Source organism: Rhinolophus sinicus, chromosome 14 (genome assembly GCF_057876585.1).
Source record: "Rhinolophus sinicus isolate RSI-liver-muscle chromosome 14, RSI-T2T, whole genome shotgun sequence".
NCBI classification, from domain to species: Eukaryota; Metazoa; Chordata; class Mammalia; order Chiroptera; family Rhinolophidae; genus Rhinolophus; species Rhinolophus sinicus.
Window position 1 is genome coordinate 47,260,116 of NC_142514.1, and position 17,239 is coordinate 47,277,354.

A 17,239-nucleotide genomic window follows, 5' to 3' on the forward strand; every position below is an offset into this window, starting at 1 on the left:
CCCCTGGTACGTGTACAATATATGGTTTGTTATTGACCCTCTGCATAGTAACCTTCTTTTTGCTTTTCAGAATGGAACAAAACGAATGTGAATGTCCCTGTGAGTGCCCTCTAGAGGTCAACGAGTGTACTGGCAACCTCACAAATGCAGAGAACCGGTAAATATAAATTATACGTATTTATAATATAAATTATATATCTAGATTTATAATATAAATTGTATATTTATGATATAAATTATATATATTTATAATATAAAAATATATATTTATATAAAATATATATTTATAATTATATATATAATTAATATAATAATATTGTATCTAATAGTATGTACATACTATACTTGTATACTGGGAATCTTGTTTGTAGATTTGTTTTGGGTTGGGACGTAAAAGGATGATTCATTCTACTGATGTAACTGTTTAGTGAGCCAGATTTCAAGCTCTGCAGTATCTTAAAACGAAGTCCACTTTCTGGTTTAAATTTAAATGCTGTGAAAGTATTAATAGTATGTGTGCTGCATACAAAAAATGTGAGACTGTTACAAGCATTAACTGAGTGCCTACCGTGTATCAGGTACTTTATGCACATTAAGTCACTTAGTTTTCAAATTAACCGTGTGATAAATATGGAGGTACCTTTCACACACACATGCTCACACATACCATAGCATTATTTATATTAGTGACAAATTTTTAAGGCCAGTTAAATAAATTGTGGTAAGTCCCTTCTCTAGATGAAAGCAGGTTGTATGTACACACACTAGTACAATTGACCCTTAAACAAAGCAGGGGTTAAGGGTGCCAAACCCCCATGCAGTAGAAAATCTGTATATAACTTTGACTCCCCCAAAACTTAATTGTCCCTTGGTGTCTGAAGGGGATTGGTTCCAGGATCCCCTGCAGATACTAAAATCCACCAATGCTCAAGTCCCCTATATAAAATGGGATAGATCAATGCGTACAGTCAGCTATCTGCATCTGTGGGCCCCCAGCCTCAGAATGAAAACAGTACAGGTATTTATTGAAAAGTCAGCCTGCACAGTTTAAACCCAGGTTGTACAAGGGTCAAGTGTATATGTTTGTTTAGGCATAGAAAAAAATGTCTAAAAGGACCCTCATTAAACTGTTAACAGTGGTTACTTCTGAAAAGTAACATTTAGAATGGTGAGTCAGAGGAGATAACATCCACTTTTGATTGTATGTATATATTCCTGTTTTGTTGAATATTTATGATTTCCTAATTTTTATATTATTTCTATTACACATAAAGATGAACAAATTGAAGCTCTGAGTAGTTCAGTGATTGGCCCAAGGTTTTATATAGCTAAGTGGCAAAGCCAGGATTCAAAGCCAGATCTGTAGGGGCCAGGGGCATGGTGAGCTTGGCACGTACGTGGTCCTAACCTCCACCTTGCTCCTGAATAGAAACCCAAGCTGCGAGGTCCATCAGGAGCCGGTGACATACACAGCAATTGACCCTGGTCTGCAAGATGCTCTTCACCAGTGTGTCAACAGCAGGTGCAGTCAGAGGATGGAAAGCGGGTAAGCAGTACCCAGTGCTTACATTACATCAACATAATGGCTTTGGGAGCAGAACTTAGTAAAGAATAGTGACCAGCAAGCAACCTCATTGATATTTTCCAGCTGATGTTGAGCATTCCCATTCTTGGTGTTTTAAAAAGTAGTGTCTTTTCCAGATCCGAAACTGATTTCTTTATGCCTTTTATCTACCAGGTTTAAGGTTGTCCCGTGTTCACTTGTAGTAGTTGCTTAGCATTTGTACCATATGTTGGAAGCCTTGTCTGTAGGTGGGAAAGTTATTCTTGAAATAAAATGTGAAAGTAAATGAGTGAGGGGACATGGCATGAAGAAAAAAGGGCCAGGGGCAAGTACTCGTGGGCTTTGGAACCAGAACCCAGCAATCAAGGCTCTATGTATGACACACATTGTAGCTTATCAGTTTTTTCTCAGAAAGCAGATACACTTGCATCATGGTAGTTCTTAGAACTGAAAACTACATGTCCCCTGCTCCATCCCCCTCCTCCCTTAGGTGTTTGGGACTAGACATTATGGTAGCCTAAAGGGGTGGGAGCAAGGTGATTTGTTTATTGTAGCTCAGGTTGCCATTTGATTAAAGAGTTAGTGAGTAGAAGGGGCAGTCAGTTCTACTTTTGGTGTATATTTTGGCAAAGGAATGGTAGGGCATCCAATAAATTGAGATGTTAGACAGGAACCTAAAGTCAGTTAAGTTTGAGAAACACTGCATATATTCTCTTGGAGAGTGATACTGCACTTAACACATTAAACGTTCTAAGAAATTGACAGTAAGAAAATCTGTGTAATTTATCTAGTATTTCCCAAAATCATCTGACCATTTTTTTCGTTCTTTTTTTTTTTTAAAAAATGACCATACACATAGGTGATGGTAGGCCTAAGTCTAACAAAGCGTGGGGCCGTTTGGTCTTTTACAATGGTTTTGAATAATGCTGCACTCATCCATGATATGTGGGTTTCATGGTTTGAGTCACAGAGGGTTTTATTTCTCTCATTTCCAAGTTGTTGAGGGACATAAAGCAGCTATCTCCTGGCAGACTATTGCTATTCTCATTTTATAAGGAAAGGAAACTAAACGCTCAAGGAGTTATAGCTCTAGTAAGTAATGGAACTCTTGGGAGCTGTCTGATGCCCAAGCCCATGGGCTCTGCCCTGCCCGACACTGCTTTCTAGAACACTCAGCATCGTCTTTCTGGCAGGGACTGTTTTGGTGTGCTGGATTGTGAATGGTGCATGGTGGACAGCGATGGAAAGACTCACCTGGACAAATCCTACTGTGCACCCCAGAAAGAATGCTTTGGGGGGATTGTGGGAGCCAAAAGTCCCTACGTTGATGACATGGGAGCAATAGGTATGTTTGTTGGGAACCCATAATAATTTGACTTTTTTTTTTTTTTTTGACTTTTTTTTTTTAAGTATAAGATTAATCTTTTTTTTTCTTTTTTTAATTTATTTTTTAAATTTATTGGAGTGACAATTGTTAGTAAAATTACATAGATTTCAGGTGTACAATTCTGTATTATATTATCTATAAATCCCATTGTGTGTTCACCACCCAGAGTCAGTTCTCCTTCCATCACCATATATTTGATCCCCTTTACCCTCATCTCCCACCCCCCACCCCCCTTACCCTCTGTTAACCACTAAACTATTGTCTGTGTCTATGAAGTTTGACTCTTTAATACATATTTTCCTGCCTATATACTAGGACAGAAATCTTTTTAAATGATCCCCTCCTCTCCTTCCCTGATTCTTTTGCCAGTAGTTTTTAGTTACAAAACCAATGCAGATAATTACCTTCAAAGCTGGCTAGATATTCCATGCAGAGTGAACAGCTATCTGTCCTGCCAAATTTTGCAAGCCTGGAATTCATTCCCATAAAGCTTGTCCTGAGGACTATCAGGCCTGATTTCCACATGGCTGAACCCTAGAGTTTGTCTGAATGTGAATCCCAGCTGTCGGAAGCACGCGGCCGGTGATGGGCGGAGCAACCACTGCCCATCCATTTCCTACTACAACCTTCCCTCACAGCCTTTGCAAAGGCAGAAATCTTGTGGCTACAAATCATTATTTACGGCCTTGGGGTCATCAGAAACCAGAGCTACCCAGTGCAGCTGGAGTGGCTTAGGGTGGGGGACACGAACACTGTAGGGAAGAATGCCTCTGGGATCAGGCCCTAAGACCTCAAAAATAGTACCTGCGGCCCTCAGTGAGATTTTCTCAGTGTTTTTCCAGACTTTGCACAAATTTCTAACACTTAGCTGGCAGGTGAAGCAAATATTTAAATCTTTAGTTAATAACCTTGATGTTTAGTATCTCCCCACGTTAGCCTGTCTGTAGAAGAAAAGCTGTTTTGTGAGGAAGGGTTCTGAGCTCCCATATTACTAGTGAACCAGGTTGGGACATCGTGGATGTGACCTGCCCTAAGAAGCCACTTTCTATGCCCACCGACAGTTTTCTGTCTAAAAAGTGCAAACGAGGCAGCTGGTTAGCTCAGTTGGTTGGAGTGCAATGCTTGTAACACCAGGGTTGCCAGTTCGATCCCCACATGGGCCATTGTGAGCTGCACCCTCTACAACTGGATTGAAACAACTACTTGACTTGGAGCTGATGGGTCCTGGAAAAACACACTTAAAAAAATAAAAGTTTAAAAAAAAAGTGCAAATGGTGTTTTAAAGGGAACCCATAAGCTTTGAAATGTGATCTTTTTAGCACATACTAATTGAACCTAGTGCCATTTATATCAGTGAAATCAGTCACATGACCCCCAGAGAGGTGCACATTGCCCTCACCTCTCTACCAGCTGACTCCTTTTCCTACTTTCCCACACCCCAGGGAGCTCAGCTTTCAGCACCAGACGCCACGTATTTACGTGATTTTCATCAGTTACTCATTTCTTTTACCAGAGCTTGCTAACTGTGTTCTTGCTCTGCTGAGCAACCAGCATTTCATTTGAGAATCAGGGTTCAACGAAGCCACGCCCCCACATTCTGGCGGATCTTCTTTGAGGAATTCGGAGCTTAAAGCAGCTGTTCTTGTCATCACCAAACCCCTTCCCACTCTCTTCCTTCCCATCTCCACCCCATCCCCACCTCCTACCACACTTGGGAACTCTGTACAAGGCATGTCCGTGTGTTTCTTTTCATGAAGGTGACGAGGTGATCACACTGAACATGATTAAAAGTGCCCCTGTGGGTCCCGTGGCTGGAGGCATCATGGGATGCATCATGGTTCTGGTCCTTGCTGTGTATGCCTACCGCCATCAGATTCACCGCCGCAGCCATCAGCATATGTCTCCTCTTGCCGCCCAAGGTGAGCTCGAAATGAATCCCAAAGCTCCTCCAGGAGGCAGCAGCCCTCCTCACGTTGTTCCAAGGCTGGAAAGGACAGTGGCCAGTGGTGTAAGCAAGCCTTTCAAGAATATTAAGAACAGTGCTGCTTTTTCAGCTCCTGTGGAGTAGATTCAGAAGTCCCGAAAGCCTGCTTTCCTCCTTTAGCCCCTTTTGATTCCCCAGAAGATCCCCAGCTCTTCCCTCTCCCTACACAGCACTCGCCTGCCTCAGCCTGCCTCTGGAATAGGCCAGCCAGAGGAGCTGGAATGCTGAGGGGGAGGTTTTGTTCTTCACTCACTCAGCTCAGAGGTGTTTGCCTTTGCTGTTCCGAAAAGACTGGCAAACCAAAGATACCCCATGTCACTATTGGCAAGAAAAGGAACCGTTCTATTGGGGCTGGTAACTATATATCGCGAATGAACCCATATTCAAAGGAATAGTCACACCTCTTAAAACAGGAAAGGTAAATGAAGCCAGGTACAAAATGATTACTCTGGAATCATGGCTTCCATACCAAGAGTAAAAGGTGGTATCTGTGTTCCTTTGCAAGGGACAAAACCATTTAATGACTGCCCCCCTCCTTCCCAAAAGCCCCCAGGGATGTGTTAACCTCAGCTTTATGGAGATAAGGGTAACTCATCATTTTTCCTGGAATAGGTCAGGGGCCACTTAGCTTACCTTTGCAGCAGTAAAGACAGGTAGATTTTAGTTTCACCAAGACTGCAATCCTGGTGGGAAGATCATGGGATAATGCTGCCTGATTTAGCAACAGGGCTAATCACAAAGCACTTTCCTCTTTGTAAGACTTGGTTAGACTGAGGGAGACTGCCATCAGTGTTGCCTCATGCTTGACCTTTATCAGATTGTGTAACACCATTTTATCAACACGGCCGAGGTTTTACACCCCCTTCCTTCTGTTTCGTGTACTTTAGTAGAGGATTCAAGATCTGTTAGCCTCTAGACAACTTTTCTCCTCTTCAAAAATCAATTTCAAGTGCCTCTCTTGATTATTTACTTTTTATTCTCGCTCTGATTCCTGCTTCCTCCTCCAAACAAAAGAAAAGAAAAGAAAGAAAAGAAAAAGATCGGACATCAGTTCATTCTTTTCCAAGATAGGATTCATTCTTGATGGAATGCTGTCACCCAGCCATCAAACAAGCACTCTGCAGGATATTAAAGTGGTTGATTTTGTTTGATTAAATAGTCATGTTTCTCTCTTTTTAATGATGGTAGAAATGTCAGTGAGGATGTCCAACCTGGAGAATGACAGAGATGAAAGGGACGACGACAGCCACGAAGACAGAGGCATCAGTGAGTATTCAAGCTGCCTCGCTACAGAATGTGTCAGCAGGAGGCTAATCCAGAATAAATATTCTCTCTTATGTCCTTTTGGCTTGTATTAAAATTTAAGAAGCTTTGACATGATGGGGTTCCCCCCCACCCCCGCCCATTTTCATTAGGCATAAGAATAAGTATTTACTTTGTATTAGAAAATCTCAAAAGATTTCATGATGTTCTTTTTTTTGCATTAAGTGCTTTGGCAAAAATACTTCACCCTTCCCTTTTTTTCTCCTGCTCATTACTATCCAGCATAGGATTTTAGAAAGGGATTCATCAGGTATGCATTTTGTTTTCAATCCCATAACTAATGTGTACAACTTGGGGGGTGGAAGGGGAGTATTTCCTTAACAAAAGGGACTTCCATTAGTGTTGAGATACCTTAGCCTTCAACTACTTAGAGCATATCTTCTTGATGCGTGTTGGAGATATGTAATTAGGGACCTCTCCCTTCCCCAGTTCTAAAACCAACTCCTCTAATCCTCAGAATTTTTAAAAATCTTACCTATTCTAGCTCTCCACAGAATAACCCCCCAAGTGTGAATGAGTCATTGCAGAAAATTTAATTGCTACAATGAAGATACTGGCATAAGAGTGACTAACCATCCTTGCCTTCCACAGTCAGCAATACTCGATTCATAGCTGCAGTCATCGAACGACACGCACACAGTCCAGAAAGGAGGCGTCGCTACTGGGGTCGGTCGGGAACAGAAAGTGATCACGGTAAGGTCTAGCCTCCCGTATGTGAGAACCTGAGAAACCTGGCAGACTCCTGTGGGCCGGTGCTCACACCCATCCCGCTCTTTCTTTCCTGTCCTGTGCTCAAGTGAATTATTTTGGCATAGTTTTCCAAAAGGACACATTCCAACATGACACTTTTATAAGAGCCCAGGGTAGCTTTGCATATGTCTCAGCACTCCTGGGCTTACGTGAGATGACCTCTGGGCACACAGATTGCTTCCTAGGTTTTCTCCATGAATACGAATTCAGATTGTCTAAATGGAACCTGCTTACTGCCCCACTTGATTCTCAGGAAATTGGCATCCTCCTAGGTCCTGCTATCCCATGTGGTTAGTTGGCAAATACCAGCGTCATCAAGGACTCTGCCAGTCATATACTTTTAGGACATGGCAAGAGTCCACACTGGCCTCTGGCATTTTCCACTCTGACCTCTAGCCATGCCTGTGAGGCTCAGGGAAAGCTTCATTAAAGAGACAACATTTGCACTGGGCCTTGAAGGATGTTTAAAGAAAAGATAATGGGGTGGCCAGTTAGCTTGGTTGGTTAGAGCGAAGTGCTAATAACACCAAGGTTTCTGATTCCATCCCTGCATGGGCCACTGTGAGCTGTGCCCTCCTTAAAAAAAAAAAAAAAAAAAAAAAAATTGGGGCAAAGGGACTAGTGTGTACAAAGTCGTGGAGTTGTATAAAGTGCCTGTAAGATGCTCAGGAGGGCTTACGGCTGAATTGTGAAGAGATGCCGAGTGCCAAGTGAGCTACGAATTAAAAGCCCACATGCTGTGCCAAAGACTTGGCCACTACATAGCTTCTCACTTTCCCAATGTCCATATGGCTTGCTGTCACAGAGTACAGCAGATGTATTGTGCTCTCTAAGTATCACTGCCACAGTTCCACAAAAATATAATAGGAGTGGTAAGACTTTTCCTAAAATTGTAAATTCTGTTTATTTTTCATATAACTATTTAATTCTCCAGAAATCTTTATTTTCTTCCCAGAATCAGGGTTTTTTAAATTTATAAATAATGCATTTTTGCCTTTTGACTCTGCTTTCTTCACATCTACCCTGAAAAGACAAAAAATAAATAAAAAAGCAAAAAAACATGTCTTCAGAGTGCTCCCACACCTGTGCTGAAAAATGCAGGAGTAGAAACAACCAATGTGGCCTTTTACACGACAGCCAGGTATTCAGACTCCCTTTGGAAAACAGGAGAAGCTAAAGCTCTGATTTGTAAATTAGAGAGTTAATTTGGTCTTTGAATGACATTGTTCCCGCCAACTAAATAGAAACTTTGGGTTTCTATGGAGAGTCAAAGCAGAACTTAAATTTTTCAATTTCTTTGACTTTCTGCCTTTTTTCCCTAAAAACCTTTGAACATTCATAAATGCATTCTGCCAGGCAGTTCTGTGCCTCTTCTCCTTTGAATAACAAAACAGGTTTGAGGCTACTAAAGTTCAACAGACATAATTTCTTATTCAGCAGAAATACTGAGTCCTTTCTCTCTCTCTCTCTCTCTCTCTCTCTCTCTCTCTCTCTTTCTTTCTCTCTCTCTCTCTCTCTCCCTCTCCCTTCCCTTACATGCCCTGCCTCCCCCCCCCACACACACACACACAGAAATTGCTTCAATACAAAATTGGAATTCTGAGTGACGTTGATGATGGTCCATTAGCTCTCTCATTGTCTTAGTAAAATGGCATATGAAGCAACAGCTTAGATAAAAGGAACAGTGCAGTGTCAGTATCTGAAAGCCAAGGAGTCTAGCTAAGGGCTTGCTTTCTTTCATTTTTCACAATAATTGGATCCCTGTTATCCCCAAGGAGTGAAAAGTAGTTTTTCGCGCAGACAGAATGCAACACTAAAAGGAGTGGAAAACATTGACATTCCACATAATTCCAAATGCACCACAAAAATCAATAGCATTTAACTATATGTTGTCATATCCCTGAACCCAGGTGATGGGTCATTAAATTGGTGGCATCAAGTTAATGTCCCTGTAATGCCTGGAGGATAAACCTCATGTACACATTAAAACAAGGATCTAATCTAATTGTTCTGTCAGCAGCTTCTCACTCATCTGTGTATTCTCCTATTTGGTTACTGCTTCAGTGTCTGCTATTCACTAGGCACAGGGGAGGGTTGGAGAATGGGAGACATCATTTCTGCGAGGCCGTGTGGTGGAGAAGAGCTTATAGGATACGGTCCAGCAGAGCTTCCTTGGAAACCCGCCTTTCCCCTTCTTTATAAGTTGTGAGACCTTAGCAAAATTACTTTGGACCTCAGTTTCCTAATTATTAAAACAGGATTAGAAATTCCTGCCCGGTAAAGTTGTGAGGATTCAATGAAATAATGTGTGGCAAGCATGAGCTCAGAGCTGACCTCCCCACCTGCATACCCACTCTGCCCTCGAGGAATTCACAGTCTAGGAGGAAGCGTAAATGAATGCATATATTCATAAAACTGATAAAAGGCTGAATATGACAGCTTCCTTAAAGACGTGGAACAAAGAAGAAGACGAGGAGATAGTCCTCTTTTATCTGCAGGTAAATTGTGGACGACCCCAGGGGGAAATTGGCTTCAGTGCTGTACCTTGAACTGGTAGGACTGTAGCACCCTGATTTGCTACCCAGCGAGGGTAATTTCCATGAGAGTCCTTGGGCCCGATATACAACAGGAAACGCAAAAGAATAAAATAGATAAGCATGTAAGTACTGAACAGGCTAGACTTTCGTGGTATGTTCAAATTTGTGACGTTCTTAGAATTAACACTAAATGTTACCAGGCTAAACTTGGAAACTTTCAGGCTGCATTTTTTATTTAGAACTATTTCATGTGGCCAACAGTTTTGTGTTTCAAAGGAATCTAAGTTTAATTTTTGTATCTTAAGAAAAACTCTACTCAAAGTAAGAGTAGTTTTTGAAAAGTAGAATTACCTGTGTCAATATTCTGAGACTACTTAGAATGATTGTTTTCAACACTAATAACTGTTATTGTCACAAGTGGAGGTTAAAAACAGTTACTACCTATAATTTTAATTATATACCCACTTTGCCTATTATTTGTCTTTAAAATATCATGTTCTGCCTTATCATCTACCTGTTTATTTTCAAGTTAAAAACCACCAATATATATGTGTTCCTTGTGAATCGATGTTTTGCTTACCATCTCATTAGAAAACTTATGCATATGTATATTAAACAATATGTTTTCTTTGTAAAAGGGAAATGTACCCCTAGTGAAGCAAATTCAAAAAGAATTCAAAAGGCAAATGCTGAACCTTAGGAATCTGGTCAAAAACTACCTAGCACAACCAGAGACCATTTTCTAGAGGTGCAGATTTTGTCCTGCAGTTACTGTCTGTGACCACAGGGTGGTGAGTGAGTCCCCAAAGGGACCTAACATCCTTAACCATCAGGAGAGGTTTCTTAGGAACCATCAGCTAAATATATAAGCCGAATACCAAAGAACAAAAGCCTAATCTGGGCTCTTCTATTCTTAATGGACACCTGACCTCCTTCCTGAAGACTATTTCTTGCTTGAGATCGTCTTTGCACAGATTTTTCCGCATATTCCTTTGGACAGTAACGAAATTTTTCCTTTGGCAGTGTTTGTAAATATCCTTTGTGTTTCAACTAATGCTTCCTCCACCGTGAGTCACCGACTAAGTCTGTCTTATTCATCACGGTTCCCAGTACTCACCAGAATTGCCTCACACTGAGTAAACATTCAATTAATTTGTTAAGTGGGGGTTTTGTGTTGGGCTCTCTCCTGCTTCTCCACAACTACCTATTCCCTCCCTCCAGATTTTCATCAATTACTGAGATAGGGGCAAGCCCGAGTGAGTTATAGAGGGGGTTGAACAAATTAAGCAGAATGGCCCCAGAGTGAGGGGTTCACTATGGATGGACTTCTGCTGAGGTTCTCATCAGAAAGCATCAGGGGAAAGGGAGGAGGGTGCCATGAAGTTGCCTCAGGGACAGCTGCACCATTACCACCTCTGTGGGGCTGTGACCAGTCAGGCTCAGAGTATCCCTGGACCCTAAGTCAGAATCCCTGGACAGGGCTCAGTGAATTCTAGAATGTCTTCATTATTATAAAGACTGGTGAATGTCACCACAGATAACAAAAAAAATTATTTAATGCCTTTGCTTTGGGAACGTGGTATGTCATTTTTTTTTTTAACTAAGTGCCTGCGCTGTGTGAGCCATCGTGTTGAATATTAGGAGTATAAAGATAAGTAAGTCCTTGCGCTTTAGGAAAGGGTTTGCTGATAGACAGGACAGCCCTATGTTTTATTACAATTTAGTAAAATCTAAGGTAGAGATGTGCACAGAATGGCATTTAAACTCTCAGAAGGGGTACCGGACCCCATGTGGATTGGCTGGGGGGACTGGGGGTTTGGGAATTCTTCCCAGGAAAGACCTTGAAACAGAAGCATGAAGCACAATAGCAAGATGAGGGAAGGTGGGAAGGTGAGCCAGGCAGAAGGACCTCCATGAATTTTATATCATGGATGTGAAAATGAATTACCAGTTTCTGTGGGTGCATATCAATGGGCAGAGACAGGAGGCGATCCGGGAGTATTTGGAGGCAAGATGAAGACAGCCTAGTACTGAAGCTTGGCCGAAAATAATCAACACAGGCACTGGGGTTTGGCTAAAAGCACGTTTTCCACTTTAGTCCCTTATATGTAGAGCATACGGTGGTTTAAGCAGACATAGCACTTTGTAACTGAGGTTAAGAACCTACCATCCAGTATTCCATTCTAAGATTTAGCACTGCCAAAGCCACAAAGCTGAGAAACTCGTTCTGGCTCCCGACCTCTTAATCTTGAGTGAAGGCATCACAAGTTCCCCAGCCTCTGAACCTAGAAATCTTGACCTTCCCCGAGGATGTTACCTCCTCTGCCATCTGCACCAGGCAAATCCATTTAGTCGCCAAATCCAGCCTCCTCTGCTCTTGAACAGCCTCTTAAAGCCAGTGGCTGCTCACCTTAAACACTGTTACTGTCCCTCTTCAGGTCCTCGTTGTCCCCTGGGGCTGATGCTCCAGCCACCTGTCCTCTGAGCATCTGACTCCCCTTTCCTCCTGTCCAGCCCCCTCATTGCCATAAGGGACCACCTTAAAGCACAGGTTGTGTCGTTGCCATCCTCCCTCCCTCCCGTTACTAAGTCCGAACTCCTAGCTTCAACCAGCCTTGCCGATGTGGTCTTAGCCTGCCTGTCCAGCCACGTCTCCCACGTCTGTCTGCCTGCCTCCCACACACCAAGTTTTCACCATTCCCCAAATCCACTAGAGCCTTTGAGGCTACTGTGTCTTTGCATATACTCATCTCCCTTCCCGCAGCACCTTTCCTCCAGTGCTTTCTTTCCCTAATGAACGCCGTGAGGGCCACCTTAAGAGTCATCACCTCAAGTCTCCTAAAGCCAAGTTAGTCCGCTTTGGTATTCTTTTTGGGGAGGCCTCTGTTTTAGCACCTGTGTCTTGACTGGGCTTATCGAGAGCTGGGGCCTCCCCTCACCCCTTTTTCTGTTGAACCCCTAGCCTGGTACCTGGTACCCAGAAGGTACTCACTAATGACATCACCTACATCAGTGAATTCTCCCTCTTTTGCCCTGACGTCTCATGAGATCTCCACATTTGTGACCCACAGACTCTCAAAATCAATGTGTACAAACACAAAATTCATTTTCTTCCCTGAGACTTGGGATCTCTGAGTCTCCCTGTCTTACCCTGACTCAGAGTCACAGTTCCCTTTAACCACCCAACTCCCACAGCCGCCCACATCTAATTGCTTACCAACTTCTATTATTTCCTCCCCTGAGATATCTTTTAAATCAGTCCAGTCCCCTACCCCTAGTTTTAATTCTTCGTCTCTCATCTGGGCTATTGCAATAACCTTCTAACTTCCCCCTCTCTCTTTTTTTATTCATCTTCCAAACTGCCACAAGAACTCCCTTTTTAAAACAAAGAAAGGATCATGCCATTTGTGGGGGGGTCTCAGAATCTTGTATTGTCCGTTCATTCTCTAAGCTTTGGCGTGGCCCTTAAGATCTACCCTATTCTCCAGCTACGTGCTAGCACTCATCCTAGCCACATGCTACAGGAATGACCTTAGGTTTCTACACCTCTAACTGTGCTCATCTGTTCTTTTACTCATATCCACTTATGAACCTCCTACTCATCCATTTAAGCCCAACTAAAATAGGAGTTCTTCTGTGAAACTTGCTCATTCGCCCAGCCAGAAGTAGTGACTCCCTGTTCTGGATTTCAGTGAGACCTCAATTATCGTCCTTACCATTTATCTGCATTACAGTAAGCCTAGCTGCATGAGTATCTGTCTCGTACTTGGTTGTGAAATCCTTAAGGAAAAGAGACCCTCGTATTCGTGTTTCATAGTCTCTCCCTCCAGCCCCATACTGGTCTTCAATAAATGAATAATTGAATGGAGCTATGTTTACACCTGTTTTATTTCTCAAGCACTACCTTTTGAGCTCCTTGTGCAGGGACCAGGTTTTCGTCTTAGTGTTTCCTGCAATCCCCAGCATGGTGTCTTGTGCATAACAGTTGCCCAGTAAATATTTGTTGTGTTGGGCTGACTTAAATAATTCTGTCATTTGAGAAATGTTTCATTGAGGACAGAAAATTGCCCTTCTCATTTTTGCATGGAGCGTACATTTTTCACCCCCCAACTATTCCTGCTTGGCTGTATGCAAGCATATCAATTTTGCAGCCATAAGTGTGACTAGCACTACCCACGGGTGAGTGCTGACTGATGCTAACTGTAGATGCAGCGGAAATATTAATGAGCTGTCACTTCTCAAAAATTTTAAAGGGGATTTTTGCAATATTTAAAACATGCCATGGTTCTTGGAATGGAATCCTTTGATCAGCAAGGGCATTTTCTTTTGAAACATGTATTACTTAGAATACCAGAAGAATTAATCTTTAAGTACAGTGAGCCAACTCACACAGAGAATAGTTGATTCCTTTGCTAGTTGCTATGGGTGTGATGTGGCGTTAGTGTTTCATTACTGGAACGTTAGGCAAGTTCATTAACCTGTCTGATCGTCGTTTTCCTCACCTGTAAAATGGATATTAAAATACACGCCTTGTTGGTATGCAGGAATTACATAACATCAGTGCCTGCCGTGGTGGAGCCTGTGTACAGATAATAGGGGCTGCTGTTTTCCTTCTCACTGTGGCATCATATTCAGGCAATTTGAAGCTCAGGATAGTTCCCCAAATGCCACTGGTGGTTACCTATGGCTCAGCTGGGATGTGAGCTCATTTTCGGTTTTGTTTTGTTGGTTTGGGGAAAGGGTTCCTGTATATATATATTTTTTTGTTATCATACGTTGTCAGTTGTCTACAATGATTAGTTATTTCTTGTGTAATTGTTTTAAGAAAGACACAGTCAACAAAAGATCTCTTTAAAAATAAGCCACTTCACCGTCCGCTGACAGCCTGCAAGCGTTTGCACCTTAGAGCACAAAGGTAGAAACACCGGTGCCCTAGAAATCTTAAGTGACGTCTCCTCCCCTCAGCGTGAAGCTCTCAGCTGCTTATTTGTTTTGTTCGTTTTCTAGGCTACAGTACCATGAGCCCCCAGGAAGACAGTGAAAACCCTCCGTGCAACAATGACCCCCTGTCAGCTGGGGTCGATGTGGGGAACCATGACGAGGACTTGGACCTGGACGCCCCGCCCCAGACCGCGGCCCTCCTCAGTAACAAGTTCCACCACTACCGCCTGCACCACCCCACGCTTCATCACAGCCACCACTTACAGGCGGCCGTGACGGTCCACACCGTGGATGCTGAGTGCTAACAGTCCCCTCACCTCGGGGAGAAGACGGGATCTGGGAGCTACAGAACGTTCTGGAGGGGAAAAGAGCCAGCCTACAACCCACAGCAAGAAACCCCTTGTGTTCAGGCTGTGTCCCGAGTGGTTGAACTCATTTCCTGCCTGTTCACATGTTTTGACAACAAGAGCAACAACAACACAATCCCACTTGGGAAGGTGCGAGGCTGGTTCTGGAATGGAGGGGAAATTAGCCTGATTAATGAACCTGCCATCCTCCTAACGGAATGGAACAGAAGGCAAACCTCCAAACATAGAGACGAAACATCGCGAACCTTCGTTGAGCTGAGCCAGAGGAATGTTGCGAGGAGCCAGAAACGTCCGGCTCTCCTTAACTGGAAGAGAGAAAAATGTGCTCAACGGGAGAAGGGGGATGTGGCACAGCCCAATAGAAACGTGTGCTTTGGAGATTTCACTTGGTTTCTGAGCGGTACCTCGCTACCACCATTGCTGTATGGACGCGTAGTAAGCTCTAAAGGAGGCATCTCAAAATTTCTAAGAAAAGGATTATTTTTCTACTATTTATTGAACTTTCAAACATTCTCAAACTTTGGGGGAAAGAAAAGGAAACACGTGAGAAATGTTTCAGCAATTATCCCTAGCTGTTTTGTGTGTGATGAAGTGGTTCTTTGACTAAGGAGTTCTATTTGTTATTTAACTGATATACCCCACTGCCCCACTCCACAAAAATGGGAAAATGAAGAAATCTTTCTCTCTGACTTGTTTACATACATTTTCTTTAGACCATCATTTCACGGAAACACGTCTTTATTTGTAATGCAGTATTCTTTCTCTGTGTTTGACAGAGGCGGGGAGGGGCAGAGAAATCTAAGAAGATTTTAAAGAAATTTTATGTTTCTTTTTCACACATTTCCACTCCCCATGCAATACTTTTCTTAGGTTTCTACGAAACCTAATGTTACAACCCCAGCCTTCCAGCTAACAGAGGGTTGTATTTATTCTCCTTGTTTCAGAGACTATCAATTTTTAAATGTCCCATTTTGATTCTGAGATGATTGCATAGAAGTTTTTAAAATTTGAAATTTTGATTGTATATTAAAGATTTCTTTTGAAATCGTAGTTCAAAGCTGCTGACAGTTACCCAAGAAGTTATCCACCAAACTGCTTTGTGATGTATACGGAGAATAATCAAATCTGGCTGATGTAACATGGGGCATTGTAATTTTAAAGTAGTGTTCTAATTACAGTGATGTATTTTAGATTCACATTTTGTGATTCCGATATGTTATAAAGACATTCTTGCACCGTGTGTGTGGTAAATCTCCATTTATATGTAGTGGGAAAAAATTCACTGAATAATGTTTTAATGATAGGGTATTATGATATAATGTAAAAAAACAATTGGTTCTTCAGCAGTACAGGAAATAAACTATGTGTGCTATCAGGAAACCCCTTCGTACTGTGTATAAAATTGCAGTCTAGTGGAATAAACTGTATGAACGGACAGTTTTAGTGGTTGTAGTGATTTGTTAATGTACCACGTCTTGTGCCTCAAGGCAAATTGCATTCACTTTGTAACCTAGCAGATCCGTTGCCAAATTGAAAGTAGGCCTCCTTTCAAGGCTGTAGTCAACTTCAGGAGCTTCCCAACCATCCTGAATATGCAAAGAAATTTAAGAATGTAATGGGACAAAATTAAAAGCAAATATTTCAAAATGTGTGGAATGTAGCTCCCCTTCCTCAGCATCTAAATTTGTGTAATTAATAATGAATAAACGGTTATTCTCTAACTGCTGGAAAGAATGGATGACTTTCCTGTCTTCCCAGAAAATTAAACCTCTCCATGGGATACTGGGTTGTTGTTTTTTTTGTTGTTGTTCCAAAGTTGAGAACCTTTGTGTTATGACACTAGCTTCTTGATCGGGGTTGGGGGGTGGGCTTTGTGTTTTCAAGAAAAGAATCACAAAATTTAGCGCTTAAAAATAAAGTCTGTTACCGCATACTCAAATATAATAACAGAAATGCATTTGTGTCTTTTGTGATAAGTATCTCCCTTATCCTGAACTTTAGGGGAAAACGATTGACTATCTGAATAAGAAAACATAAGTGTGTGTTGTATATTTCCTATAGAGTAGGACATACAGGTTTGTGAAGTTTGGGTTCAAGTTTTGATCTTCTAAGTTCCCTTTTGTCTTCGTTTGTAAGCCTTGCATATAATGTTGTTTAAACATTTGTTGTTCATGTTCTTGCTATTTAAAAGGAAAAATGTATTTTTGGAAATTTTTTTATCATGATGACCGGCCAGTATTGTTGCCTTTTGCCTCAGCAATACCACAGCTTTGTTAAACATGAGTCTCCCCTAAACTCCTGAAGGGAGGTCCTACCCATGCCTTCTCAGTCACTAAGGCCTCTTAATGCCGACAACCAACATTGCTTTTCAGTGCTGACAAGCAC

At 42.1% G+C, this 17,239-nt stretch overlaps 1 protein-coding gene across 2 annotated transcripts in view; it reads left to right on the forward strand.

The window, feature by feature from the left end:
* CACHD1 (cache domain containing 1) overlaps positions 1-16,575 on the forward strand; it is a 210,117-nt gene extending 193,542 nt beyond the window's left edge. For both annotated transcript variants that reach the window (XM_019731624.3, XM_088791181.1), the window contains exons 21-27: positions 71-157; positions 1,430-1,546; positions 2,758-2,909; positions 4,709-4,870; positions 6,124-6,201; positions 6,850-6,951; positions 14,553-16,575. In XM_019731624.3, the coding sequence (XP_019587183.1) occupies positions 71-157; positions 1,430-1,546; positions 2,758-2,909; positions 4,709-4,870; positions 6,124-6,201; positions 6,850-6,951; positions 14,553-14,791 (937 nt within the window). In that variant the 3' untranslated portion in view covers positions 14,792-16,575. The remainder of the gene's footprint in view (positions 1-70; positions 158-1,429; positions 1,547-2,757; positions 2,910-4,708; positions 4,871-6,123; positions 6,202-6,849; positions 6,952-14,552) is intronic.
* The last annotated feature ends 664 nt before the right edge of the window (positions 16,576-17,239 follow it).